The 27,836-nt window shown below is 36.2% G+C and overlaps 2 protein-coding genes and 3 pseudogenes across 2 annotated transcripts; 2 read left to right on the plus strand and 3 right to left on the minus strand.

Annotated features, from left to right (window-relative positions):
- Positions 1–9,369: 9,369 nt before the first annotated feature.
- Positions 9,370–16,606, plus strand: LOC18599502 (D-xylose-proton symporter-like 2). The gene is made up of 14 exons (XM_018121635.2): positions 9,370–9,532; positions 10,059–10,156; positions 10,866–10,944; positions 11,098–11,157; positions 11,322–11,388; positions 11,475–11,599; positions 11,977–12,078; positions 12,224–12,592; positions 12,680–12,727; positions 12,835–12,897; positions 13,625–13,705; positions 13,953–14,051; positions 14,897–15,034; positions 16,314–16,606. Exons 1-14 carry the CDS (start codon positions 9,488–9,490, stop codon positions 16,443–16,445), a joined length of 1,506 nt encoding a protein of 501 aa, XP_017977124.2. The 5' UTR covers positions 9,370–9,487; the 3' UTR covers positions 16,446–16,606.
- A 137-nt stretch (positions 16,607–16,743) lies between these two features.
- LOC18599503 (UDP-glycosyltransferase 73C12 pseudogene) lies at positions 16,744–18,401 on the minus strand (annotated as a pseudogene).
- Positions 18,402–18,816: 415 nt separating this feature from the next.
- LOC108662272 (UDP-glycosyltransferase 73C12-like) lies at positions 18,817–20,536 on the minus strand. Its single transcript, XM_018121636.2, has one exon. The coding sequence runs from the start codon at positions 20,441–20,443 to the stop codon at positions 18,965–18,967; it is 1,479 nt and encodes a 492-aa protein (XP_017977125.2). The 5' UTR covers positions 20,444–20,536; the 3' UTR covers positions 18,817–18,964.
- Positions 20,537–21,741: 1,205 nt separating this feature from the next.
- Positions 21,742–25,014, plus strand: LOC18599505 (uncharacterized; annotated as a pseudogene).
- Positions 25,015–25,301: 287 nt separating this feature from the next.
- On the minus strand, positions 25,302–27,209 carry LOC18599504 (UDP-glycosyltransferase 73C1 pseudogene; annotated as a pseudogene).
- Between the last annotated feature and the right edge of the window lie 627 nt (positions 27,210–27,836).

A 27,836-nucleotide genomic window follows, 5' to 3' on the forward strand; every position in this document is an offset into this window, starting at 1 on the left:
GAAGAATAAAAAGTAGTCAAAACCTCACCTTAATATCGTGAATAACGTTACGAGCACTCACTCCCATTTTTACCAATCTCTTTAATAAGGAGTAAGGGGCTAACAGTAAGTCCTAAAGGCCTACCTTTTTTTATCTTAGCATGTTTAACAAGCCCTTTGCTCCCTCTGATCCAACTAAGCCAAATGGTCTAAAAAATAGAAGGGCCTTTCCTGTTAATTCATCCAAGCTATCTTTAAGTAAGAGGAAATATCTTTTGGAGTTGAAGTTACAGTCTATGGTATTCCTTCTACCTTTTTAAGGTATGAGTGCGTGGAAGCTGTAGTTCCTTTTGAAACATTCCCATTTTTTCAGTTGGCAAATGTAGGCCATGCCGTGATAATTCCTTACTACTACATTTGCAGTGCTCATGCTTTCGAGGGAGTAAGAGTTCTAAGTATGTGTCGTAACGTGCGGGTCTGAGAACCCGACCGCTTGACATGAGCGAAAATTATATGGTTTGGGAGTCACCACCAATCTTTTTTTTTTTAGGTGTGATCGGCCACCTTATAAGTTTGTTTTATTCAACGAGGTCCTAAATTAACTTGAGAATCGTCAAAAGAACGACACACTGACCTATGTATATTTTTTAGAGTTGGATTCGGGAGTACGATTATGCACAAGGAAGGGTTAGCACCCCCGTGACGCTCGTTCCACGAACGGTACCATTTAATCATATATTATCCTAACCCATTAATTCTATTCTTATGTTTCCTTAATTGTTATTTATTTAATTCGTCTTTTATTCCATTAATCAAGTCAAAATGTTTTACGGGTTTGGCGCATACATGATGCAATCGTGAAATGTATGGCATAAAATCAAGATAATGTCAAATGAAAACCTTTTATTGAGCGTACTTTTCGAATCCGTCCATCATACTAGTGGGATCCGGGAGTATTCTCTCACCTAGAGAATACCTTAGAAACTCACATTCGTAAGCTTGCAAGGTAAATCTCATCATCGGGATAGTCGTTTATGAGTAAAAAAATAGTGCTTTCATGAATGCAAATCCTAATACGGGTCAAAGCCTTTTATTAAAGGTATTTCTCCGGACCCTCCTATCGTACTGGTGGAGTTCAGAGGTATCTTTTCACCTATGGAGTTTACCGATGAAGCTCGCCTTCGCAAGCTTTCTCGAAAAGTCCCATCATCGGGGTTTAGACCCGTATACAGAATATATCTATATGCCATGACATTTAACAATACGACCATGATACATGATGCACTCGTAGGTTATATATTTGTTTCTTATTTTCCACTTTTCTTTGAGCTTACTTATCATGAACAAAATGTTTCACATTTATTTATTGTTTTTATACAACCATTTCTATACTTTGTTTATTTATATTTTAAATCGCGTATTTTGACTATACATAGTTATTACTATTTATACATATGTATTTTATTCATTTTTATTATTATGATTAACGATTTTATTGTTACCATTGATTTCTCATTTTTTATATATTTTTATTAATTGGTGATTAAGTGTATATAATTCTCATTTATTTAAAATTGGAAACATTAGAATACCGAATTAGGACCCTCTCATCGTACTGGTGGAGTCCTAATCGAAATTCTTAACCTAAGGAAATTCTTTTGGAATTGCGACTTCTCGCGTTCCATACAAATATCCTATCATCGGTATTACCTTTACATTTTTTTATCAATAATTAAAATTCAATTAATTATTAATATTAATCTAAGACATAAATTTTATTATTATAATTAGTATATTTTTACCTCACCATTTTAACCTTTATTGACAAACATTTACTTTTTCTTTTACTTTGTTATAGTTTTATTGTACTTGTTTATTTATTAACCATTTACCTACTCTCATGCCTCTTTATTCTTTTCCCTTTTTTATTTATCTTTCCTTCTTTTTATTATTTATTTATTTCTCTGGCTACTAAATCCATTACTACAACTATACTTCATTTAGACATTTAGTTTTTGTTTTATATGTATGTTTCATGTACTAAGGTTTGTATATTTCCAATAAATATTCTCCTAGATTTAAACTTTTCCTATAACTATGCATTTTTTAATATATTTTTAATTTATTATCTTTCTGTTATTATTATTTACATACTTTTCTGTTTATGTTAGTTTCCTAACTCTAAAATATTACCTAGCAATTTTTAAAATATTATACCAAAATAATTTGAATTCAATCTTACACCATTATACAATAATTTTAAAATTAAACAAAATGGACCAGCCCAAGTCATACAGATCTAAAAGTAAATAAATAAATAAATAAATAAATAGATAAAACTTTTACCTAACTTGGGCTTAAGCAGTGACCCAAGAAGACCAGTCCAAGGAATGAGCTCCCCAAGCCCGTTTTATTGGCCCACTAGGTTCCCTTCCAAACGACGCCGTTTAGGTTCCAAGCCTTAGTATATAAACCTCTTTTTTTCTCTCTTATCTTATTTTCCCCTCTTATTTTCTCTCTCTAGCCGATCGAATGCTCTCCTTTCTCTCTAAAATCGACCCTTTTGCCAACCAGATCTCCAACATCATCGGATCTGGTGCGCGACACTGCTTTCACCCTTTTTTCTTTCTCCCTTAAGCAAGCGGCTTCCCCTCTCTCTGGCTAGTAATCGGTGGCCCAAAAGTCCTCCCCGTCGGCCTCTCTCTTCCTCCTCTCGCTTTGTCGTCGGTGACCTAACCGGGTCTCCCTTTTTCTCTCCGTTGGCCTCTCCTAATCGGATATCTCCAAAAAGATCATAAATCCGAACCTAAAAATCCTAAGCCACTGCCTTCTCTTCCATTTTTTTTCTTTTTTGTATATTTTTTGTTGTGATTTCTTATTTGTTGTTAATTATGGTTAGGGCTGCTAGACTGCTGGTTGTTTAGGATTTTATTGATGGTTGGTTTGTGGTTTGATTTTTTTTTTGTTGCTGTTTGAATAAAAAATTTCTAGTTGGATCTAGACTTTTTTTTTTTTGAAATGTTTTCTCTCATCTTTTAATAATCTGCCCCACTCCCTCTTTTAAAAAAATTGGATTGTCTAAAAATTTGGACAATCCAGAGGAGAAATCATGCTCTTCTGAGCATGATTTCACAATACTATGGCAAACAGGATGGGTTGGTAGCTGGAGGTGACCACTCCTCCCCAAATCCGGCAACCTTTCAAGGCATTAATGCCCTATAATGATGGACTGGGGAAGGGGCTAAGCACACGCTCAGTCCTTTCCTGTTCATCCATTTTTTATTATTATTATTTTTTTATTTATTTCTTACTTTTATTTTTTGTTTGTTTGTTTTTTTTTATTATTATATTTTTTTTTTTTGAAATAGGTGTTTACAGTATGTGCATGAATTCCCCTATTATTATGAAGAAAGCTCGGGCATATGTGAATAAAAAGCCATATGATAGGAGATATTGAGTAAAATAGGAAAAAGAATGTAGATATGATTTACGTTACTAGTTTTTGATTCTTTCGATGTTGAAACAAGAATATCTTAAGTGGAAACCAATCTAGCAAGAGGGGTAGGAGCCCTCGTAAAAACACTAATCCTTACCCTTAATAATAGAGTGGCATCTTTTTCTTGTACCATTCTTGTTTCTTGTGAGCCAATTGGATAAAGCTTACATGAAGTTCCATTTCCTTCTATTTGCGAGTGAGTTTGACTTATAGGGGTTTGAGTCCCTAAGTAGCAAGCAAGTAAAGTTATCAAAGCAATATTCAAATCTTAACCCAATCTAAAATCACTCTGTTGAGTCTCATTTAGATTCATAAATTAAGGAAACATAAGGGCACCCTATAGAATGAAGCCCCCTGAGTTGGAAAAGTTAAGGAAACAGATTAGGGAGCTTATTGATGCTGGTTTTGTGAGGCCATCCAAGTCTCCATTTAGTGCTCCAATATTGTTTTAAAAGAAGTATGACTATTCTTTGAGGCTATGCAATGATTATAGGGCTTTGAACATGCTCATCATAAAAACATAAGTATCCAATCCTGCTCATAGTAGACTTGTTTGATCAATTAAAGGATGTTAAATGATTTTTAAAGTTGAACTTGAGGTTTGGGTACTACCAAGTCAAGGTTGCAAAAGGAGACATTACCAAAACAGCTAGGTATGGCTCATATGAATTCTTGGTGATGCTGTTTGGATTGACCAACGCCCTAGCAACTTTCTTCACACTCATGAATAAGGTACTACAACCGTTCTTTGACAAGTTTGTGATAGTATACCTAGACGATACTATTGTTTATAGCCACTCACTTTATGAGTATGTTGAGCATTTTAGGCTGGTATTTGATGCCTTTAAAAAACATGAGTTGTATGTGAAAAAAGAAAATGTTGTTTTGGGTTGCATGAGGTGTCATTCCTAGGGCACATTGTGAGAGATGGTAAGATTCGGATGGACCTTGCTAAGTTTAGTGTTATCCAAGATTAGGAGTTGCTCGCTAAGGTGAAGAAGTTGAGATCTTTTTTATGGTTGACAAACTACTATAGATGGTTCATTAAGGGATATTCAGCCATTGCCGCATCACTTACACACATGTTAATGAAAAGTAGGGTGTAGGCATGGGACTCAGTGTGCCAAAAAACCTTCGACCGATTGAAGCAAGCAATGTGCAAGCAACTTGTGTTAACGTTGCCAGACCACAAGCAACCTTATGAGGTGAACACGGATGCGAGTGACTTTGATATAGACTATGTGTTAATGCAATCCAAGCATCCCATTACTTGCGAAAGCTAGAAGCTCAATGACACGAAATGAAGGTATACGGTTCAAGAGAATGAGATGTTTTTCATGGTCCATTACCTACGGACATGGCAACACTACTTACTAGAAGCTTAATTTGCGATACGGACAAATAATGTGGCCACAACCTATTTTCAAAGCCAAAAGAAAATTAGCTCGAAGCAAGCTAGGTGGCAAGATTTCTTGGTCGAGTTTGACTATGTGAGGGAGTACAAGCCGAGTAAGGCTAATCTAATGGTTGATGCGTTGAGCCGTAAGATAACATTTACCCCAATCAATGAGGTATGCAAGGATCTACTGCTATGCATATTAGAAGGTATGATACATGACCCTATGGCACAATCAATACTAAAGTATGCCAAAGCAAGTAAGACTAGGCATATTTGAGTGAGTGATGGCCTGGTGTATGTTGAGGGTAATAGGCTCTACGTGTCGTAACATGGGGGACTATGAAAGTTGTTGATGAAAGAGTGCCATGACAATCGATGGGCAAGGCATTTTGGAGTGAATTGGACTATAACATTGTTAAGTGCCAAGTACTTCTAGCCTCGGATGACTAATGATGTTGAGGGCTATGTTCGGACTTGCTTGATTTGTCAACAAGATAAGATTGAGCAATAAAGGCCTAAGGGGTTACTCAACCCACTACTAGTGCCAAATAAGCCATGGGACAATGTCAGCATGGACTTCATAATAGGTTTACCCAAGGTTTATGGACTCGACAGTATCATAGTAATGGTGGATCAGTTTTTCAAGTATGCTACATTCATAGCTACTAATAAGGAGTGCCCAAATGAGGAGGCGGCTCAATTGTTCATGAGACATGTGGTCAGATACTAAGGCATGCCGTAGACCATTATTGGTGATAGGATAACCGATTTACAAGGAAGTTTTGAATTGAATTGTTTAGATTATTAGGGTGAGAATTGTGTTTCTCTACCAGTAACCATTTGCAAACCGATGGATAGACCAAACAAGTGAATGCATTATTGGAGTTATACTTGAGACACTTTGTGTGGGGCACTTAGACAAATTGGCTTAAGCGGCTTGACATGACTCAGTTTTCCCATAACCTGCAACGTAATGAGTTTACGAGCAAAAGTTCCTTTTAGACAGTGATGGGGCAACAACTGCACACAATTAGTGCCATAGCAGGGGTTACACTAGATTGGCACCAGTTGCCTACAAGACTACTCAAACATGGGAGGAACAACGTGGGAGGAATAATGTGAATTGGTTAGAGCATTTCTCCTCCAAGCAACTAAAAAGGCTAAGAAGCGGGTAGACAATAATAGAAGCGATTCTCATTTTGATATGGGGCACATGGTGATGGTGAAACTACATCTAGTCTTGAAAAATAAAGGCCTACACAAAGGTTTGGTTCGAAGGTACGAGGGGCCATACCAGGTGGTTAAACGAATAAGGAAAGTGGTCTACAAACTAGACTTACCACTAAAGCCTAAGGTGCACTTTGTGTTCCATGTAAGTATACTTAAACCATATCATGGAGATGATGAAAACCCTAGTGGAGGGGTAAGCCAAGAGCTCCATTGGGTGTCTAAACTACATATGAGAAAGAAGTCGAAGAAATGCTTATGGATAGAGTACTTAGACGGCAACACCACATGCCCCAACACCATACCTTATGAAGTGGAAAACATTACTCGAGAGTGAAGCTAGTTAGGAGTTTGCAAATGACTTGTGGCAATTCCAGGACTAGATTGATGCCTTCCATGCAGCAACAAGAATGTTGCCAAATTAAGTGGGGGAGAATGTCAGGCCTACTTAGTCAAAACCCCTTAATAGAGTGACATATGCGCAATTCATACGATACTACGACATACCAGCACACACATGAGTATGTCTTGTATTTGAAGGGAAATTCTACAGTGAATTCTTTGGAGGGAAACCTTTGGAGGGAATTTCCCCTCCCGTTTTTGTCCTTTAAAATGTGGGGGACCTTTCTATATATATCCCATTCATTTGTATACTTGTACATAAGAAATTCTAGAGAATGAAATTTAGAGTTTTACTCTTCAATTTCAATCTTTTGCTTGAGTGCTTGTGAGTCTTAAGTCTTGCGCTTGAGTGTAAGTATGGCTAATAGGTGTTCAAGGTTGACTTGGGCTCAGTGACCAAGCTAAGGGTGAGTCCAAAGGCAGCATAAGGAGTGGTCTAGAGAACCATCATGTAACATAAGGATTGAGTGGGTATTTTGACCAATTAATTTTCAAATTGACATACAATCCTATGATAATTTTTAATTAAGCATCCTAATCTATAACTAATGTGATAAAATAATAATTATTTAAATAAAATGTTATAAATTTTTCACGTGACAAATGATACCTAATGGAAAGTCATCCTTGAGAATGTATAAAAACAAAGTGAAATTCAAATCAAATGATCATGGTTGGGATAGAGACCAAATAAAAACCCATCCCATTTTTATCTATATAAATAGCCACAAAATTATGGGTTTCATTATATATACTTGGATAAACAACAGCCGAAAACACAAGGCAACATGATATTGCCAGCAGGATTTTAAGTTGTTGGCTTCACTTATGTGCTAGATGACAAAATGGTTGGCTTCTTTTATCCTTTTTCATTCCATGACAACACACACTGTGATTACTGATGTAAAATATATATATATATATATATATATATTTTTTCACCCAATTTTATACTATCCCGAAATCTAGATCTAACATACAGTATTACTATAAGAATCTAGATCTAACATATATAAAAGTATTATAAAGCACTTGAATATTCGATTTTGAAATATATGATTCAAATTTTGAAAATATGTTTTGACCGGCCCATAACTATTGATTGTTGGAACCCCATTGCACCTTTTGCAAATTGGCAATTTACCTCTCCTTACCTCCTCTTTCTCTAGAAATTATACATACAAAATATAAATATATATGATTAAAACAATATCAACCCAAATGGCCAAATCTTTGTGATGGTTCATATAAGCTTCCACGTCAATATAGAATCTCACATTGATTCAATACTTGCAATTGGCAATGAGTACAAAATAAATAATCGAAAGAATTAATTTTGAAAAGACCAAAGGGCTGATGCACACCTCCACCAGGCCAAATAAAGACGACAGAGAAGTGAAAAAAAAAGGAATAGCCACGTTGTTCGGCTCTTGTCCATTCAACAATTTCTAGTATTTTCTTACCATTTTGCTTGTATAATTAATGAATTTTAATTGTACAATTTTGTACAACATATAAGGAATTGAAATTCAAACATTATAAACGAGGAAGATGAGTACAATTCAAACATTATGACGAAATTCCCATCTGTACAATACGTAATGGGCTTTTGGACTTCACGAGGCGAATATCCGAGAAAATTTTGTGTCTGTGGGTCCCATTTCATTATCTCAAAACATGCCATGCACGTGCCTTCACCTCGACTAAAGTTTTCATTGTCACATGCAGCTTCTATAAATATATATATAAATATATATATTTTATTTTGATTAAGAGTGAAAATTTTTAGTACAAAAATCGAGATGAATAAAATAGGTGCTTCCATTTCTTTCTTAATTTTTAATAAAATTTCATAAAACTCAAAAATCATTACAAGTTAAATGTGTCATTCGATATTTTCAAAAGTTTAACACTGAAAATTCAATTTAAAGTGTGTGTTCTTTGTCTTCATTAAAAGGCAAAAAAATTAGAATGTCTAAAACAATAAAATTTTGTAATGCACATTTTCATTGACTTATGATCAAAGAAAAACAAATTAATAAGAAATTTAGTAGATAATTTATATATCTTTTTGAAATGTGTATGCGATTTAATCTTTTAGTTGGAGATGTTTATATCATTTAAATTTTTTAACTTAATAAATTAATATAATTTTAAACATATAAATATAAAGAAATAATAATATAAACAAAAATAAAGAATAACTTAAACAAATTTAATTGTAACTTTTTCTTTGGCACAATCATTTCTTCCTTCTAACTCTCTCTACTTTTTTTTTTCTTGCAATAACCTTTCTCTAATTTTTTTATATATGATTATTATATTTATTGTTGCTATTTTGAGTATAATTATTTTTGTCATCTTCCTCTTAACTACTCCTCCCCATTTTCATTTTCCTCATCTTTCATAATAAATTAATTATCAACATAATTTAATAAAATAAAATGAAAAATTTAATTGCTCACATATGGAAGGCGTGCAAAATAGTTGTAACATTTTATTCTTTGGTCAAAAGAGAAAGGCTAGTTGTGATTATTCTATTACTTTTTCCAGCTAAAATACAGATCCAATGTCAGGCATGGCTCATGGGTTAAATTATTCCATAATTACCAATAATTCTTCTCAAAATAATAATAAAAATAATTTCCCTCCTTTGAAAATTGGAACAAACCCCAAATATAAAAAATAAAAAATAAAACAAAAGCAATGCAGCTTTCAAAGGCTTCTCAAGCCAACTCCCTTCAACCACCACCGCGACACCCAACATTCAAGTTTCTTTTTTTTTCTTTTTCTTTTTCTTCTATCCGATTTCTACCTGGAAAATAAGTACGAAATTTCTTTTAAAAAAATCCCTTATGCTACTGTTCCAAGAAAACAAAAAAAGAAAAAAAACAACTCAATTCTGTTCAAAAATAGTTCTATATACTCATCGGTTGCTTTGCAACTGATAAACTCTTTTACAGTTTCAGAGTTTACAAAAAAGCATGGCATCAGATCATGAGCAACCCGGGCTTTCCTCTTTTGGGAAGGTTTGGCCTCTTCATAACTAAGTCTGGGTTTTCTTTTTCTTTTTCATTTTCTTATCTCTGTGGTTGCCAAGAAAACGCATAAAATTCTGAGAAAATGAAGGGCAAGTATTGGGTATTAGTTGGTATCAAGTTTGAATCAGCTCTTGTTTGCTCCTCAACAGGGCATATGATGAAAATTTCTCTTTAGTTTTCTTGATGTTTACTTCTCAAACAAACAAAGGGTTGTTTTTTCTTTTCTAAAGTGCAAAATAAATAAATAAATTGAATAAAAATATTTGTTCTAAATATTTAGTGAAAAGACTTGGAAATGCCACTTACCATATTTTAACGCATAAATTTGACATAGTTCTTTGAGTTTTTTTTTTTTAATTATTTAAATTTAAAGTAACAGAAGACATAATGATACATATAATTTGTGAATATATCACTTAGTTTACTCTGTTTTTCTCTGTAGTTAACCAAAATCCTTCTTCTTTACCTTCATAAGTTTATCTTAGAGTTGTTTATTGTATTGTGGATTTATTAGGTGGGAAAGTCTTCTGGTGAGATTGGTGCAGAACATGAACCTCTTATTAATGGGATTCACAGTTCTGAAAACTATTCTGCTTCTGCTGCGATCTTTCCGTGAGTTTCTCTTCAAGAATTTTATTTATTTTTTAGTTTTTATCTTGAAATATGCGATGAAAATTATGAAACAACCATGCATTATGTCATTCTTACCATGATTCACCAATATATGGTAATTAGTTGTGCAAATTTGTGCTTTGGCACATATCCAAATTGATTGCTGGTAAAAGATCTGGCCTAGTATGAATTGGAGTTAGGGAAAATTGATTATTATATATTTTCATATATGCTTCATTTTCAGTTAACTGAACTTAAGAAAAAATACTATTGACTTGTATGAACCTGGAAGTGGCTGAAGGAACTAGAAATAGCTTGGCTTCAATTATAAATTGAATTGCAATCCAAGGTTCACGGATGGGATTTGAGCTGTTTTCTTTACTGTAAAGTTATTCCCTCATATTTGGAAACACCTCATGACCTAAACATGTGCTTCAATGGGGTAAAAATGTGCTGCATAAACATAAAAAGGAATAAGCATGTAATTAAATGTATTCTAATAAATACTCTGGACTCTCATCAATAATTGGCATTATTTATCAGAATAGACAATTTAGGGTACAATCCATTGAACTTTTAAAGCTACCAATCTAATTGGAAGTAATATAAGGGCTGATTTTGATCAGCTGATCATTCTTATGATTTAAAGGAACCAAAATGTGTGTGTAATTACTATTTTCTTACTGAACGTATGTCTTAATGATTTCAGGTTTCTGTTCCCAGCTCTTGGAGGACTCCTATATGGTTATGATATTGGTTCTACATCCTGCGCCACAATTTCTATTGAGGTATACTTGTTATGAAGTAGCGAACTATGGTAAAGATTGTTAATTTGGTATCATGCTTGTATCATAGTATTTAGATCTGTAGTGTTTAATTCTTTAAACTTTCTGTTGTCCCATGTTTGTTCATGCTTATCTTATCCTCATATTTTGTTGCAGTCAGCAAGCCTAAGTGGAATGTCATGGTATGACCTGTCTTCTGTCGAAATTGGTCTCATTGTGAGTTGCTGACTTGTTTCTTGTCATTACTCAACATTTATTAGTGCAAGCTTTCTTTGTCTTTTGCTCTTCTCCATTTTCTCTTTTCTTCTTGAAGCACATGTTTGTTAGTAGCAATGCTTAAGAACTTATCATGCAAATACTCTGTCTGTTGCTTTCTGCAGACTAGTGGCTCATTATATGGGGCCTTGATTGGCTCAGTCTTGGCCTTCAATATTGCTGACTTTCTAGGTCAGTTTGTTTTATCTTTCTTTTTTATGATGGGAATCTTTGAATTGGATGATAAGGTTCTTTTCTGATGAATATCTCAATTATAGGACGACGAAGAGAGTTAATTACAGCTGCCATCATGTACCTTGTTGGAGCACTTGTTACAGCATTTGCACCTGACTTAGTAGTTATGGTGATTGGGCGTTTGGTGTATGGCATAGGGATTGGGCTGGTAATATACTAAATGCTCAGGCATTAGCTTATGAATTTTATGGTTGACCATGTCGTAGCATACACCTCTTCCTTTTGGGTATACACCTATATTTAGGTTGAGAACTATGTACATGTATAACCTCTATGCACAAGAACATATAATTTAATAAATTATGTAGCTAAATAGAATTTCTTTTTTCCCCCCACAATGTTCAATACGTTCTTTTAATTTAATATTCTGAGAAACTTCAAATTCCATGATTAGCTGGCAGGGCAATGGACTCAATGGAAAGCAGCATCTGTAACTACAAACAAGAATTTACTTCTTTTTTTTCATTTATAAAAAAATAGTTATTCTTGTGTGAATCAATGAATTTTAAGTTTCTTCACTTCTAGGCAATGCATGCTGCTCCAATGTACATTGCTGAGACAGCTCCAAGTCAGATTCGCGGTCTGCTAATTTCTCTCAAGGAGTTCTTTATAGTTCTTGGGATGGTTGTAAGTGCTTCAACTTTTTCCTGAGGGCTTTTCACTTTTTTGTTTTAAGTCATGCTAGTATGAATTGTGATCGACCGATATCCGCTTTGAATTTTTTCCTCTTTTCTTGAAACATGCAAACAGTAAGCACCTGGATATTGTGCAGGCTGGTTATGGAATTGGCAGCCTCTTAGTTGAAACTGTTGCTGGCTGGCGCTATATGTATGGAGCTAGTACCCCTTTGGCAGTGATCATGGCAATTGGAATGTGGTGGCTTCCAGCATCACCCAGATGGCTGCTATTGTGTGCCATACAGGGAAAAGGCGATATGCAGGAGTTAAGAGAAACTGCAATATGTTGTTTATGCCGGCTCAGGGGTCAATCTATTGGTGACTCAGCTTCTGAGCAGGTAGATGAGATTTTGACTGAGCTTTCTTATGTTGGTGAAGAAAAAGAAGCTACACTAGGGGAAGTGTTCCGTGGAAAATGCTTGAAAGCCCTCATTATTGGTGCAGGTTTAGTTTTGTTTCAACAGGTATTATCATTAACTAAGGAGTTATGCTATGAAGGTATTATCGTGTTTTACTCTTTAACTGACTTATATCTTCAATTTTCATGATAGATCACTGGTCAACCAAGTGTGCTATATTATGCTGCATCAATCTTTCAGGTATCGATTAATTTACTTTTATGGTATTCATTGCAAATTTAAAGTAATTCTTTGATGGATCTTGGAAGAAGACATATACTTCATCCTAACCGATAACAAACTGATAGAGTGCAGGATTTTCTGCAGCATCTGATGCTACCCGAGTCTCTATTCTACTTGGTTTACTGAAGGTAAAATTCTTTTTCTTGATGTATAAATTTGTTCAAAGACATTTCAGAGAAGTGAAAAAACATTTAATTTTTTGGGCATGGAAGTTCCAGTGTGAAATGCAAAGCATTTACTTTATTTAATTTTTGGGCTAGAATGGTTTCCTGTTTTAATCCATATTCTTTTTAAAGCATATGCTATGGACGGCTTCTGTAAATTTCAAATTTCTACCAATTGTTTATGACTCTGAAAATTTGTACTTGCTATCTTATTCTGTTTAATTTTTCATATGTGTGTAATTTATGTTCTGTTGCTTTATGCCTTCCTGTTTAATTTATGATCTTTGCTTTACTTAGTTGCACAAGATGCTTGAGTCTGCTTTTCAACCATAGAGAAGCTTTTCAGTAACATTTTCAAAGTCTATGAGTATCGACTTGTATTTACCAAAAGTGCGATAGGTTTGTTTTGACAAAATACATTCCTTAGTCCTCTGGAAGGTTTTTGGCATATTGTGTTCTTGCATGATTAGCTATCTCTGATTCTCTGATTGTTTAAGCATGCATATGTCACAACACATGTTCCCTGCTACCAAGATAATGTTAGACAAAATGTTTTTGTTTTTGTTTATCATTTTTATGCCTAGACCGTTGTTCCCATTGCTCCTCTGCACGATTGACAAAATCTTCTCCAAAAGGGGACTTAACAGCTGTTTCAACCAGAAAGTCTTGACATTTTATTTTGTTGTTGTAGTTGATCATGACAGGAGCAGCTGTTGTAGTTGTTGATAGGCTTGGGAGGAGACCTTTACTATTGGGTGGTGTTTCTGGCATGGTAAGTCCTTATATCTGTTGTTTGCACTAACGCTGAAATCTTGAGCTGCTGGAGGCAAAAGTTTAAACTTTTTTTTTGAAGCTTGTGACACCATTCTGTTGGATTTAAATTTCTGCTTGCTTGAGTCAATGTTCACTTGCTGTAAGTAAATAAATAAAATATGAGTTACAATTATTTGACTTGAAATACCAGTGAGAATTGAGAAACAATTTCCTGTTATGAAATACGTTCTTTGTCTGTGCAACAGGTTGTTTCTTTGTTCCTTCTTGGATCATATTACCTTTTCCTGGATGATGTGCCAGCTATTGCTGTTGCTGCACTGCTGTTGTATGTTGGCTGTTATCAGGTAATCAATATTATCTTTTCTTTCTTCATGTTAATCATCTTTCCACTATTTGTGATTTTAATATGAAAAAATTCATATATGGTAGAACTCATCTACAATCATTAACTTGGGTTCCTGTACCAGTTGGTTAGACTGAAACAGTATTACATCCAGACTATACATCTATTTGTAATTGTTCTATTTTGTTTGTATGGAAGGCAATTCATTGGAATAATAGTGATAAATTCACATCTTGATAATGCTTGCCTAGCTGTTCTATCAACTTCTGTTCATTAATATATTGCAGTACATTTGTAACCATACTTCAATAACTTTTGTCGTTACTGTGCTCCTAACATAAAATCATAACTCTCATAATTACAGTTCAAATCTAGCATTATAGTTATGTAAGGCTATTCTTTTTTTTCCCTTTATTATGTGTTTGTGTTTCAAGAGAGCTGGAACATTAGCCTGGAAAGCTCATGTCATGTTGATCCTTATCTAATGCTGTTGCTGAAAACATTACAATAGTGATGGACAAACAAGGAGATTTTTAATGAGTTATCTAACCTAGTAGGTTGATGTCTTCTTGCATAGTTACGATGTTCACTGGTTCTGTTGGGTTGATTATTTGATATGGGAAGCCATAGTCTTTCTTGCCATTCAGCCTGGAAAAATATGGATATATGCGATTTATTGTACTATTTTGTTGCAAATGTGTAGAATTTTTGTCTAAAATTTTTTTACGATTATTTTGTTCACAATTGTACTACTTAAATTTTCCCTATTTCTTGGAATAGTGGGTTATAGATTTAGGATTAATTTATATGTATCTTTTGTTGCCTATAATGAAATTTGTTCTGCAGTTATCCTTTGGTCCTATTGGTTGGCTGATGATTTCGGAGGTTTTTCCGCTACGCCACAGAGGGCGAGGACTTAGTATTGCTGTGCTTGTGAATTTTGGAGCAAATGCACTTGTAACGTTTGCATTCTCTCCTTTGGAGGTACTTGAGCGTTTCAAAATATTTACTTTCTCAAACATAATTCCTTTGAAAAGTTTTGTTAATCTCATACCTTCGATGCATGCTATCCTCATAAAGGCAGTGACAGGATCAATTCCTTTGAAAAGTTTTGTTAATTTCATCCCGTAGATGCATGCTATCCTCATGAAGACAGTGACAGGATCATGGAGATAATCAATCTTCATAATTTTATTATAATCACTACACTAACTACTGTCAGTGTCTGGGTTTCTAATTATAGCATTTTCTTTAAGACTATATAATTTGGGTAATTTAGCTTAGTTATCTCGTAAAAACATGGATAATGTGCTCTTGTTTCTCTTATCCTTGTGATGCTTTTTTAAGTAGTGTTAATTGCAGAAAGTAAGTGTATTCGAAAATTGTGCTATCTCATATAAGCATAAATGTTGAAAAGGTTTACATGGTGCATGAAGTTTATAGATGTGGTAGTGGCATAGACTATATTTTTCTCTCTGGAGATTGGGCATTAGCATTTCATAGATATTTTTCTCAGGCATAAATAGCAATGCATAGAAGACGCCATGAACTAACTCCTTAAACTATGTCGATTCCAGTTTTGAATTTTGAATTTGTCTTGATATGCATGTAAGATTGATATCAATAACTATCATTGGCGATGCTCTGAAGTGGAGATAGAAGAGAAAGTAATGACAGAATTATTTTAGTCTTCTTTGGAAAAAAAAAAAAAATTCCTTGAGGACAATCACCTACAAGCCACTGAACTTGAGAGAGCTGCTCCTTGAGCCATCATCTCACCTGACACTAATAAAAGTTAATCATTGTGATGATATAGGAATGGTGGTGAGTTGTTGGAGCATTTTTGTGACTAAATATACTCCCATTTTCTTTGGCTTTCCGAATGTCATATTGAATTTACATCCAAGAAAGTACATGCTATCACTTAGACAAGGACACTGGTTTAATCAAGTTGCAAGACACCAATCATTTAGTATAAATTGCCAATATGTGTAAAATAAGTGTATCATTTCTTAACTGTTCTCTTCGCTTTGTGTTGCCTTTGCTCCTAGATATATTACTGTCTTCATGTCCTGTTTTCCGACTCATAAAGGGTACAATAAATTGTTAACTAACTATTGTTCTTCATCTTTAACTTTTATTGTTTTTTTTTTTTTTTTTGGCTTTAGGTAGATTATGGCACTACTTTTTTTTTTTTTGTTTCAAATTCCATGGCTTTTATGTCAACAGCTGGTAGTTACTATTTATTCTTCTTTGACTATAGGCATGGCTGGGAGCTGGAATTGTATTTTATGTGTTTGGAGTGATAGCTATGTTGTCTCTGCTCTTCATATTCTTCATCGTACCGGAGACAAAGGGGCTAACTCTCGAAGAAATTGAGGCTAAATGCCTATAGGTTTGTTGCTACCTATTATACCATTTAGTGCTATACAGAATATCCCTATGTAATTTCATCTATGCAGGGCAGTTCCTTCTTTTTTTATTTTTTTCCAAAAAAACAAAAACTTGTGCAACTTTTAGGTATAAGAATAATAGTAAAACTTAATTTCTATCTCATGGCGATCCCTTCTCTTTAGAAGACAGTAACACAAATTTTTTATACGTCTTGCTGCTCTGTTCTGATTTATGTTATCTAGTATTTATCTGGTATTTATCTTCATCACTCTTACTATACAATGAACATGCGTATGGAGTTGATGACAAGGAAAATGTGGTATTTTCCAAATTAATCTAAAACGACATTAAAATAGAGATAAGACCTGCTTCTTCATCTCAGGTGCTATCTTGCTTTTTATCACAATCAATTTGCATGATATCTTGGATTAACTGTGTTATGTTGAGGTGAGAAGATCCCCCCGTTTCAACAGCCTTCTCTGCCATTTCTCCAAGTTTCTTGGCTCTCTTTCTTCTCTCTTCTCCTTCCTCTCCTCCATCCATCAACCTCTCTATAGACTCTTCAACATCTCTCTTCTTTACTAGCACTCCAACCTTCTCTTCTTCCGCCCACCTCACAGGCTCCTCGACTCCAACCTTCACACCAGCTTTAAGTATTTGTACTGCCATTTTCTCATTGGCAAACTGGTCTGCAAATAGTGGCCACGTTATCAATGGCACACCGGAAGAGATGCCTTCAATTGTGGAATTCCAGCCACAATGAGTTAGGAACCCTCCAATTGCAGGATGTGACAATATTAGTAACCCTCCAATTGCAGGATGTGACAATATTAGTACCTGTGGAGCCCAACCCCGGATCACAAGGCCTCTTGCTTTTGTTCTTTCCTCAAAACCATCCTCTGAAATCCACTTCTCTACTTCTTTTGACGGATCACTTCCTCTTATAACCCAAAAAAATGGTCTCTTCGATGCCTCTAAACCTAAACCGAGCTCTATTGATTGTGAGGGTATCACATTAGAGAGGCCTCCGAGGCAGGCATAGACTACAGAACCAGGTTTTTGAGAATCAAGCCATCTCAGGCGTCGGTGTTCTTCTACCGAGGCCTTGTTACCTCTCTCAGCCTTATCCGAGGCATCCTTGTTACATAGTGAAACTGGACCAATGCACCATGCTTTGTTTCCTCTTACCTTCCTGTATTCCTTGACATATTCCGGCTCCATCTCTTCAAAAGTATTTATGACTACGCCATAGGATGCTAGATCGGCCTTCCTCCTTTCCTCGGAAAATTCTTTCAGGTTTCCATACATAACTTCCGGAATCTGGGCTTTAGTAAATTCAACTGTGTCAGGCATGTTAGGCACAACAAAGTACTCTGACTCCGAGGTTACACGCTCAAGGATCTTGGAGACGCGTAAATTATGGAGGCAAAGAAGAAGAAAGCAACAAACACCATGGAACACAATCCTTGGAATCTGAAACCGGTTAGCAATGTCGAGTGTATATGACAAGAAGACATCCGATATGATACAACTTGGCCGTGGCATTAGCTCCTCAAACAATTTTTGTACCGGCTTTTTTAGCATGTTGGCTGCTTGGAAGAAATTCAAGGCTAAGCTAAACGAAGGCAGCATATCGAAGTTCTCACACCCTTCGGGCAATCCTGATTCTGCACATGGAAACCGGAATTCAACTAAACGGATAGAGAGCCCTGATTCTATGGCACGATCAAGGATTGACTTGAACCTGGCTGCATTATGAGGAGTTGTAACTATGGTTACGATCACGCCTTGCTGTGCCAATAACCTAGCAATGTCTATCATAGGGGTCATATGGCCTTAAGCCATGAAGGGAAACAGGACAAAGTGAAGCTGCTTGACTTGAGTAGCCATGGCAACTGTTACTACTAAACTATAAGCTTCAATCACTCAACTTTTAACAGAAATTAAGCGTAGACCAAAAATGATATGGAAAAACCATGCTTTAACTTGTGTACATTTTAGTATAAAAGAAACTCTAGGGTTGCTTTCATGGTGACGTAAGAGCATACATAAGCATTTTCGATTATCTGGGAAAAATGAAATTCGGTGGACAATGTTCAGCACATGCGTTTGGAAAAATCTACATGGCATTGTTTGACTCTCTTGGCTCTCCAAAATGGATCACCATGGAAAGAAGATAGAAATCAATTAGCATTCAAATAACACTTTTTGTTGGTTTTTTTTTTCAAAAAAGAAAAAAAAAAACAAAATCTTATGCAACTTTTAGGTATAGGTACAAGAATACAAGTTAATTTGTATCTCATGGCTATCCCTTCTCTTTAGAGGACAGTAACACAAACTTTTTTTGTACATCTTGCAGCTCTGTTCTGATGTATGTTGTCAATTATTTATCTGGTATTTGTATTCATCTCTCTTACTATCCAATGAACATGCATATGGAATTGATGACCAGGAAAAACTGGTATTTTCCAAATTAATCTAAAACAACATTACAATGGAGATAAGTCCTGCTTCTTCATCTCAGGTGCTAGGTTGCTTCCTATCATATGCTCTTTGCATGATATCCTGAATTAACTGTGTAATGTTGAGGTGAGAAGATCCCCCTGTTTCAACAGCCTTCTTTGCCATTTCTCCAAGTTTCTTGGCTCTCTTTCTTCTCTCTTCTCCTTCCTCTCCTCCATCCATCAACCTCTCTATAGCCTTTTTAACATCGTTCTTCTTTACCAACACTCCAACCTTCTCTTCTTCCGCCCACCTCACAGGCTCCTCTACCCCAACCTTCACTCCGATTTCAAGTATTTGTGCTGCCAATTTCTCATTGACAAACTGGTCTGCAAATAGCGGCCAAGTTATCAATGGCACACCAGCAGAGATGCCTTCAATTGTGGAATTCCAGCCACAATGAGTTAGGAACCCTCCAATTGCAGGATGTGACAATATTAGTACTTGTGGAGCCCAACCCCGGATCACAAGGCCTCTTCCTTTTGTTCTTTCCTCAAAACCATTCTCTGAAATCCACTTCTCTACTTCTTTTGATGTATCACTTCCTCTTATAACCCAAATAAATGGTCTATTCGATGCCTCCAAGCCTAAACCGAGCTCTATTGATTGTGAGGGTATCACATTAGATTGGCTTCCGAGACAGGCATAGATTACAGAGCCAGGCTTTTGAGAATCAAGCCATCTGAGGCATTTGTGTTCATCTACCGTGGCCTTGTTACCTCTCTGAGCCTTATCCAAGGCATCATTGTTACATAGGGAAACTGGACCAATGCACCATACTTTGTTTCCTCTTGCCTTCCTGTATTCTTTGACATATTCTGGCTCCATCTCTTCAAAAGTATTTATGACTACGCCATAGGATGCTTGCGCGGTGCTCTTCAGTTGCTCGGAAAAATCTTTCAGGTTTCCATACATAACTTCCGGAATCTGGGCTTTAGTAAATTCAACTCTGTCAGGCATGTTAGGCACAACAAAGTACTCTGACTCCGAGGTTATGCGCTCATAGATCTTGGAGACGAGTAAATTATGGAGGCAAAGAAGAAGAAAGCAACAACCACCATTGAACACAATCCTTGGAATCTGAAACCGGTTAGCAATATCGAGTGTATATGACAACACAACATCAGATATGATACAACTTGGCCGTGGCATTAGCTCCTCAAACAATTTTTGTACCGGCTTTTCTAGCATGTTGGCTGCTTGGAAGAAATTCAAGGCTAAGCTAAACGAAGGCAGCATATCGAAGTTCTCACACCCTTCTGGCAATCCTGCTTCTGCACATGGAAACCGAAATTCAGCTAAACGAATAGAGAGCCCTGATTCTATGGCACGATCAAGGGTTGACTTGAACCGGGCTGCATTATGAGGAGTTGTAACTATGGTTACGATCACGCCTTGCTGTGCCAATAACCTAGCAATGTCTATCATGGGGGTCATATGGCCTTGAGCCATCAAGGGAAACAAGACAAAGTGAAGCTGCTCGACTTGAGTAGCCATGGCAACTGTTACAACTAAACTATAAGCTTCGCTCACTCAACTTTTAACAGGAATTAAGCGTAGACCAAAAATGATAATGGAAAAGCCAAGCTTTAACTTGTGTAAATTTTAATATAAAAGAAATTCTCCGTGGTTGCTTTCATGGTAACGTAAGAGCATACGTAAGCATTTTAAGTTATCTGTAAAAAATGGAATTCGGTGCATAATGTTCAGCCCAAGAGTTTGGAAAAATCTACGTAGTATAGTTTTAATCTCTTGACTCTCCAAGATGGACCACCATGGAAAGAAGATATCTTGATTGAATACTCATGATGTGTCCTGCAAGCAATCAAATGACTAGTTAATGAATTAAGTAACGAGGCCATTGATGATTGTTTAATTGTTGCCAGTTACTTATTGCCTAGAACAAACTAAGGGTGTATTTCAAGCAAAGAGATTCATGGATCAATATAATTAATTTCACTAGATTACAGGCAGATAATTTATAATTTATAGAAAGTAAATCTGTTTTTAAGAGTTGATTTCAAATGATTTTTTTTTTTGAAAAATATTTTCACGAGCTTTGAATGTTTAGAAAGAAAAATATATTTTTTTTTTGTGAAGAATAATGTATCGACGAGAAAAAGATTCGTTATCTTATAAAATAGTTTATGTCCTTAAACAAATAAAAACATAAATGATTAAATATATTAGTATTACGTTGTTCATTTTAAAATCATATAAATATATTATTGTTTTTAATTTTTTTAAAAACAAAATTTATTTTAATATAAAAATATTTATATTACTATCACAGTTGCTTTTTAAGTTTTAATATCTTTAAAATAATATACCGCTCATTAAAAAGTCTTCTTTCACGCAACAAGCTACATGGTTTAGCATTCATTAGGGGAAATGATCATTCAAGGCCAAAATATATTTATTGATGATCATCACCTCGGGGTTATGGCGTTCATGGAACAATATAATATAGTGCTCATTTCTGCCATTGTCCTGGTGTCACCTTCAGTCTGTGAAGCACTAAATCAGGCAAAGGATTACTTGTACAACATAACACAAACATGGTCCAAAATTAAGATAAAAGAAACACTTAATTCTATATTTGGATATGATTTTTGTAATGGGATTGTTATAAAAAGAACAATAATTGTAATTATTGAACTTAATTATAAATCTGCGGTTTCTTTTGATGCCGAAGAACTCAAATAGCCCTGATAAAACCATCCTCTTTGTTATTCTTGAAGTAGCAAACATTGCCAAATACAAATCAATTTCGATTCATTTGTCTCTCTTTCTTGATGAGGTTGTCAGGCAGGCATTTAGAAGCGGCTTGGTCACATAATTTTTCCATTAATGTTGCTGTCATTCTCCTCTTATTATGCTTCAACAAACTTCAAGATCCTTACCAGCTCGGTTCAACAGTTGTAGTTAGCGGAAATGAGTTAAATGATACGGATCGACAAGCATTGCTCGAGTTCAAGGCCAAGATAGTTGGTGATGAGCTCGGAATTCTGCATTCATGGAACAACAGTGTCCATTTCTGCCAGTGGTGTGGTGTTAAGTGTGGTCTTGGACGTCAAAGATTGACCAAGTTGGACTTGCGATCACTCAAACTCATGGGATCGAGTTCACCATATATTGGAAATTTGAGCTTTCTAAAGGTGTTAAATCTTCGAGACAACAGCTTCAGTCAAGAACTGCGACAAGAAATTGGTCGTTTAGGAAGATTGCGAGAACTAGAACTACGTGGAAACTTCTTAGGAGGTGAAATTCCTTCCAATATATCTGGTTGTTCCAAACTCACACGACTTTTACATGGGGCACAACCAGCTAGTTGGAGAAATACCCGCAGCGCTAGGCCACTTGTCAAGTTTAAAAGAATTAGGCTTCAGTGACAACACTTTGACTGGGAGTATCCACCCTCCATTTGGGAACTTGTGATCTTTAGAGATAATTTATCTAACTCTTAATAGATTGACAGAGGTAATCCCTGAATCTCTTGGGCAATTGACAAATCTTACCCTCTTTGCAGCAGGGGTGAATGGACTTTCTGGTATTGTTCCTCCCTCGATTTTCAATCTGTCCATGATCAAAACTCTTGATATCAGCTCAAACCAGTTTCATGGTAGCCTTCCTTCGAAATTGGGAATCACCATGCCAGTTCTTGAAACATTTTATATGTAAGTCATAACCAACTCACTGGACCATTCCCTCTTTCAATATCCAACGCCTCAAATCTCGTAAATCTAGAAGTTTCATTTAACAAACTTAATGGAAACTTGCCTTCCTTTGACAAATTGGACAAGTTACAGTGATTTACATGAACATTATCCGCACCTTGACGAATGCCACCAGCCTAGTGGCCCTGGAGATGAATGTCAACTACTTTGGAGGAATATTACCTAAATGCTTAGGCAATTTGTCGACTAATCTCACGTTTTTGTTTTTTGACAACAATAAAATATCAGGAAGTATCCCAGTGGGGATTGGGAATCTCATCAACTTAGAGATACTATGTGCATGGGGCAATCAAATATCAGGTTCCATTCCCTCTGGTTACTGGAAACCTTCAGAAGCAACAAGAATTGGATCTAGGGATCAATTCTCTCTCTGGGGTTATTCCTCCTTCTCTTGGAAACTTAAAGATGCTGAACCAACTAGGCTTAAACCACAACAATCTCCATGGTACCATTCCTTCAAGTCTAGGCAAGTGTGAAAATTTGGTTGCATTGGATCTCTCAGACAATAACCTTAGTGGTACTATACCCCCTGGAGTAGCTGGACTCTCATCCTTGTCCATGTACCTAGATTTATCTTCCAATCAATTAACTGGTGTGCTTCCTATTGAAATAGGAAACTTGAAAAATCTAGGTCAATTATCTGTTTCTCAAAATAGACTGTCAGGTGTGTTTCCAAGCAGTCTCAGTAGCTGTATAAAACTAGAGAAACTATTGATGAGTTACAATTACTTTCAAGGCTCCATTCCTTCATCTTTCAGTTCATTGAGAGGTCTTGCAGTTGTAGACATTTCCCACAACAATTTCTCCGGTGAAATTCCTGATTTTTTTGCAAGCTTTATATACTTACATTATTTGGATCTTTCTTACAATGATTTTTAAGGCATGGTGCAGACAGATGGAGTGTTTGAGAATGCTAGCGCTACATGGGTCCAGGGAAACAATAAGCTTTGCGGAGGCACACCTGATTTCCAATTGCCAAGTTGTAACTATAAAAGTGCAAAGAGCAGATCAAGCAATTCATATGAAATTAATAATTGCTATTCTTTCTGGGCTTCTAGGACTAGGAGTAATTTTGGTATTCTCCTTTGTCCTTGTTTTTCGGCTTAAAAAGAAAAGAAGCCAGCCTATATCAACTTGAACAGAAAATTCACTTTTAAAATTATCTGACCAAAGCATGCTAAAGCCTACTGATGGATTCTCCTCTGCAAATTTGATAGGTGAAGGTAGCTTTGGTTCTGTATATAAAGGAGTTTTAGAAGAGAATGGAACTGTTATTGCCACCAAAGTGCTTAACCTTTTCAGTCCGGGATCTTCTAGGAGATTCATGGCTGAATGTAAGGCCTTGAGGAATATTAGACATCGAAACCTTGTCAAGATATTAACAGCTTGTTCAGGTTTTGATTACCATGGCAATGATTTCAAGGCTCTAGTTAATGAGTTCATGGTTAATGGGAGTCTAGAGGATTGGTTGCATCCCTCTTTTGATTCGAATGAGTCAGAGGAGTCAGTAAAGAAATTGAACTTTTATCAGAGAACGAATGTGGCTATTGATGTTGCTTGTGCATTAGGTTATCTCCACCATCATTGTGAAACATCAATTGTTCATTGTGATCTCAAACCAAGCAATATTCTACTTGATGATCAATTCATTGGCCATGTAGGTGACTTTGGATTGGCAAAATTCATTTCAGCAAATACACAACATTACTCTACAAGCCAGTCATGCACCTTTGGATTAAGATGAACTATTGGTTATGCTCCACCTGGTACACTTCAAATCATTCCTACCTCTCCATAGTTACTTTTAAATTCATTTTCTTAACAATATGGACTTAAAAGCTACAACTCAAAACAATTACCAAGTTGTTATCCTACAATTACTGCTGTTTTTGATTGATGATTGGCAGAATACGGCATGGGAAGTGAAGTGTCAACAAATGGTGATGTGTACAGCCACAGTATTCTTTCGTTGGAGATGTTTTCTGGAATGAGGCCCACTGATGAAGTGTTTAAAGAAGGTTTAAACCTTCACAACCTTGTCAAGGCAGCTTTGCCAGAATGAGTGGTTGAGATCACTGATCCCACTCTTCTTCAGGAAAGAGTCACAGGAGAAAAAACTGCCAACAGTACTTGCAATGTGAGCAGCCAGAGTGACAGCATACTGGTTCAATGTTTGAATTCAATCTTTGAAATAGAAGTCACTTGTTCTACTGAATTGCCAACCAAGCGAATGAACACGAGTGATGTTGTTGCCAAGCTTTGCTTTATCAGAAATAAGCTTTTTGGCAACTCAGTCACGTCAGGAAAGACCTACTAGAAATGAAGTTCAGGTACCAGGTAATGATATCTTATATCAAAGTTATAAGACTTTCTAATCCATTACATGGTTCAAGGTAAAATTTTACATCCTTTGCAGAGTGCCCTGATCTTAATTTCAGTTTTTCTTTAGCTTTTCTGCATAAAAATTTTACTTGTTTCGTTCTATTGCAGGTGCTTAAGGTTGATGGCTTAAATAGAAGATGCCATAATTATTGACTTGTGTGGCTACAAGCAATCACAGAGCTTAAGCTCACTTCTATAAGCACTCCCCTTGCGAAAGAAAAATAAATAAATGAAGATGATCAGGTCCAATGATGTGCAATTTATTTGTGCTACTGCTTTTTTTTTTTATTTTGTAAATTGAACTTATTACTTAACAACGCCATGTACAATTATAGTAGCAAGAAAAAAGATAAAACTAGTGAAAAAGTCCCCATCACTAGATATGGAATCACAAGTTGCTGCCCTTGCGGTACTGTTGCAGCTTGGACTTGGTTTCTAGAAAGTCCAAAATGTGTTTAGACCGTTAATTCAACAGCAAGATCATGTTGTGCTTGTGCTATATCAAATTGAAGATGGCAATAGTGTAGGTGTGACACGTTACAACCATATATAACTGAGATAGAGTGGCTCTTTTTACCTCATGTGCTAGGCTGCTTCCTGCCATAAGTCCTTTGCATGATATCTTGGATGAATTGTGTAATGTTGAGGTGAGAAGATCCCCCAACTTCAAGAGCCTTGTTTGCCATTTCTCCAAGCTTTTTGGCTCTTTTTCTTCTCTCTTCGCCTTCCTCTCCTATTTCCATCAACTTTTCTACAGCCTTTTTAACATCTTCCTTATACACCAACACCCCAACTTTTGCTTCATCCCCCCACCTCAGAGGCTCCTCCACTCCAATCCTGACTCCAATTTGAAGTATTTGTACAACCAATTTCTCATTGCAAAACTGGTCTCCAAATAATGGCCATGTTATCAATGGCACACCGGTAACAATGGCTTCTATCGTTGAATTCCATCCACAATGAGTTAGGAACCCTCCAATTGCACGGTGTGACAATATTACTACTTGGGCAGCCCAACCACGGATCACAAGGCCTCTTCCTTTTGTTCTTTCCTCAAAACCATCCTCTAATATCCACTTCTCTACTTCTTTTGATGTATCACTTCCTCTCATAACCCAAATAAACGGTCTATTCGATGCCTCTAAGCCTAAACCAAGCTCTATGGATTGTGAGGGTATCACATTAGAGAGGCTTCCCAGACAGGCATAAATTACAGAACCAGGTTCTTGAGAATCAAGCCACCTCTGGCATTGGTTTTCGTCAACTGAGGCCTGGTTACCTCTCTGAGCCTTATCCAAGCGATCCTTGTTGCATAAAGAAACTGGACCAATGCACCACACTTTGCATCCTCTTGCCTTCCTGTATTTCCTGACATATTCTGGCTCCAGCTCTTCAAAAGTATTAATGACCACGCCATAAGATGCTAGATCAGTCTCTCCCGCTTGCTCACAAAATTCTTTCAAGTATTTATTATCCAAAATTACTGGAAGTTGGGATTTAGTAAATTCAACTTTGTCGGGCATGTTAGGCACAGCAAAGTAATGTGAGTCCGTGGTTATGTGCTCAAGAATCTTGGAGAGGTGTAAATTATAGATGCAAAGAAGACAGAAACAACAAACTCCATAGAACACAACCCTTGGAATCTGAAACTGGCTAGCAATGTCGAGGGTATAATGCAACAAAGTGTCAGAGATGATACAGCTTGGCCTTGGCCTCAGCTCCTCAAACAATTTTTGTACTGGCTCTTGTAGCTTGTTGGCTGCTTCTAAAAAATTCAAGGCTAGGCTAAGTGAGGGCAGCATGTCAAAGTTCTCACATCCTTCTGGTAATCCTGATTCTACACATGGAAACTGAAGTTCTACCAAGCGGATAGAGAGCCCTGATTCTTTTGCCCGATCAAGAATTGTCTTGAACCGAGCTGCATTATGAGGAGTTGTAACTATGGTGATGATTATGCCTTGCTGTGCCAACAATCTAGCCGTGTCGACCATGGGTATCATATGGCCTTGAGCCATGAAAGGAAACAAGACAAAGTGAAGCGGCTCGACTTCAGTAGCCATGGCAACTACCCATACGACAAAGCAAACTAGAAAAATATCCAATTAAAGCTTTAACTTGTCTAAAGTTAATATAGAAGAAACTCTTCAGGGTTGTCGGCAAGGGTGCTTTCCTAGTGATGTAAGAGCATACGTCAGGCATATTTGGATTATCTGAAGAAGGGGAGGTTCTCATTTCTCAAAAAAACTGAAATTTGGTGGACAATGTTTAATCCTCATCTGTTTGATTCTACATAGTCATAGTTTGTCTCTCTTCACATATATGTAGACATTGACAAATTGCTCGTAAAGAGTCCCCACGTCAGGAATCAAAAACAAGAGGACCAAGCCAAAGTAAGCAGGATATGCGATTGTTTAAATTATGCTTTGATGGTGCCCAACTAGAAATAGAATAAGCTTATAGGCTGCTGACCAAGCAATTAGATTAATCATATGATGGGTTCACTTGCAAAGCAAGGTTTTGGCAGAGACAAGGATCTCATTGCCTGATTTTAAACAAGGGATATGCTCCTTGTTATCCATAATGTTCCTTTTCACTGCCATTGCTTCTTCTGCTCTTTTAATTTTTCTTTTCTTTCTAATAATGAATTAAAATCTTTCCTGGTCTTTTAAAGGGAAAAAAATGTAACATACACTACAAAAATCAAGCATATAAATGCAAATGACTCATATAAATTAATATGGTTATATAAATTTATATGGTGTGAGATATTA

The sequence above is a fragment of the Theobroma cacao genome, chromosome 5 (assembly GCF_053813885.1).
Source record: "Theobroma cacao isolate CCN51 chromosome 5, ASM5381388v1, whole genome shotgun sequence".
In the NCBI taxonomy this organism is placed as follows: Eukaryota; Viridiplantae; Streptophyta; class Magnoliopsida; order Malvales; family Malvaceae; genus Theobroma; species Theobroma cacao.